The sequence below is a fragment of the Galeopterus variegatus genome, unplaced genomic scaffold (genome assembly GCF_000696425.1).
Source record: "Galeopterus variegatus unplaced genomic scaffold, G_variegatus-3.0.2 Scaffold866, whole genome shotgun sequence".
In the NCBI taxonomy this organism is placed as follows: domain Eukaryota; kingdom Metazoa; phylum Chordata; class Mammalia; order Dermoptera; family Cynocephalidae; genus Galeopterus; species Galeopterus variegatus.
Genome location: NW_007726977.1, coordinates 482,190 through 484,083, shown reverse-complemented (window position 1 = coordinate 484,083; position 1,894 = coordinate 482,190). Strand labels below are relative to the sequence as shown.

The window sequence follows — 1,894 nt, the reverse complement described above, 5'->3', positions numbered from 1 at the left end:
AGGGCCCAGCTCATAATAGGTGCTCAGTTAATACTCACTCAATAAGGGATTGCTTTTCCCCAGACCCAGCTGCTTGCCTTAAGGATCTATTTGAGGGGCTGGAAACGCAGTTCCCAAGCAAGACTTCTTCTAGAAAGAAAAGTGTGGGGGGGGTGGGCATCAAGACTGGAGGAATACCTAATAGGAGCCTCTGAGGATCAGAGGAGTCCTAGCCTCAGCTCATCCTTCAACTTGCCACGTGACTTTGGGCAAGTCACCTCACCCTCTGAGTGTCAGGCACCTCCACTGAGAAAGGATACAAGGGTAAGAGATGACTCTGTGGGGTCTTATTGTCTCGAAAGTGACAGTATTATGATTTTTTTCTTAACTCTCTCACTTACAGAAACTCATCCAAGAATGTTTAAAGCAGTTGGCAACCAAGAAGCAGCAGCAAGTTGGTAACATAACCCAGATAGAAGATGCTGCCGAGAAGCTCAAGGCAAGTGGACATTTCTTCCATATTCCACTGGAGATGCCCACACGTCCCCTCCGGCACAAGGTCCACCCAGTATGGGGCTGCAGAAAAATAAAAACCAATCTCAGTCAGGTTTGGTGAGGTCTGGGGCTTCTAGAATTTAAGGGCCCCTCTTTGAGAAAAAGAACACAAAAGTACAGACAAAAATAGGTGGAGGCCATGAAGGGGCCATGCAAGTGACAGACCCTAAGCTCCTGTTTCATTAGCTTGGTGGCAAATCTAACTCTGCCCAGCACCCCAGCCCTGCCCCCAACGCCTCACAAAATGGAGGAACGGTCTTTTCTCCTGCCAGCTCCAAGGCCTTCCTCTGCATCAGCTGCCCATTCTCTTGGGGGACTAGTCCTCCGTCCCCCGCAATCCAGATCACCTAAAACAAATCAAAATGCAGCCTAAAGAATATGCACATATTTCTTTAGGTTTCATCGCCATGTTGAAAGAAAGTAGATAGGTACCAATATATTCCATTCATATGTGCTTTCTTCAGGTTTCCCCTTTCAGAATGATGCTTATTTAATTGGACTCTATTGTGGGGTTTGAATGGGAAGTTGAGGCTGAGTATTATTCTTGTGAATAGCCATTTTGACTGTGAAAATGTTGTTGCATTTTGAGGAGACTTTTGTGTGAACTCAGCCGATCCCTTCCCCTCTCAGCCTTAGCCGCTTCCTCCTGCAGTGAGGGCTGGGGTGGGATGCTGTCCTGGGGTCTGTCCCACTGAGCTGTAGGAGCCCGGCTACCTACACAAGTTGAGCAGGGACATGGGCTCTGTCAGTGGGAGTCGCTGGCACCCAGTCTTGCTGAGGTCGGGCCCATCTGCCCAACATCCCTTATCTCTCAGCTGTCTACACACCCCAGTATGCTGGGGACATTGTGGTTCACACTTGTGGCCCTAGCTTAATTATTAATAGTGTCCCTCATGTCCTCAAGAGTTGGACTCTGAGCTCAGGAGAGTAACTCAGTTCAATGGATTTGGGAAGTGAAAGTTGGCACACCAAAGGGATAGGGGGGAGTCCTTGAGCTGTTCTGCCTGAAGAACAGAGTCGACACAGTTCACTATCTGCAAATCTCGGAGCAGATAGGGTTTGGGGGCCTCCAAGGAAGAATTAGGACCAGTGTGGAGGGTCTAAGGGAAGGTCTGGAGCAGGTATCAGCCTAATTTAAGAAATGGTTTTCTTTCTTTAGAGCCCTCCCACAACTTCTTAACTTTTTACTTTGAAAATTATAGATTCACAGGAAGTTGCAAAGATATGCAGAGAAGTTTTGTGTACCTTCACCTGAGAAAATGCCTTTATGTTTCTCTTCTCCAATGCAGACCCTGGAGCGGGGAGTGGGAATTGGATGGGACAAGAGACGCGAGAAATGGAGACCAGACAGTATTCTGAT

General features: G+C 47.9%; 1 protein-coding gene across 1 annotated transcript in view; it reads left to right on the top strand.

Moving 5' to 3' along the window:
- Window positions 1-376: 376 nt before the first annotated feature.
- TRIM14 (tripartite motif containing 14) overlaps window positions 377-1,894 on the top strand; it is a gene marked incomplete at its 5' end in the record, with an annotated part of 30,011 nt that continues 28,493 nt past the window's right edge. Inside the window, one exon of the mRNA XM_008573032.1 lies at window positions 377-478. Coding sequence (XP_008571254.1) covers window positions 377-478 — 102 coding nt within the window. The remainder of the gene's footprint in view (window positions 479-1,894) is intronic.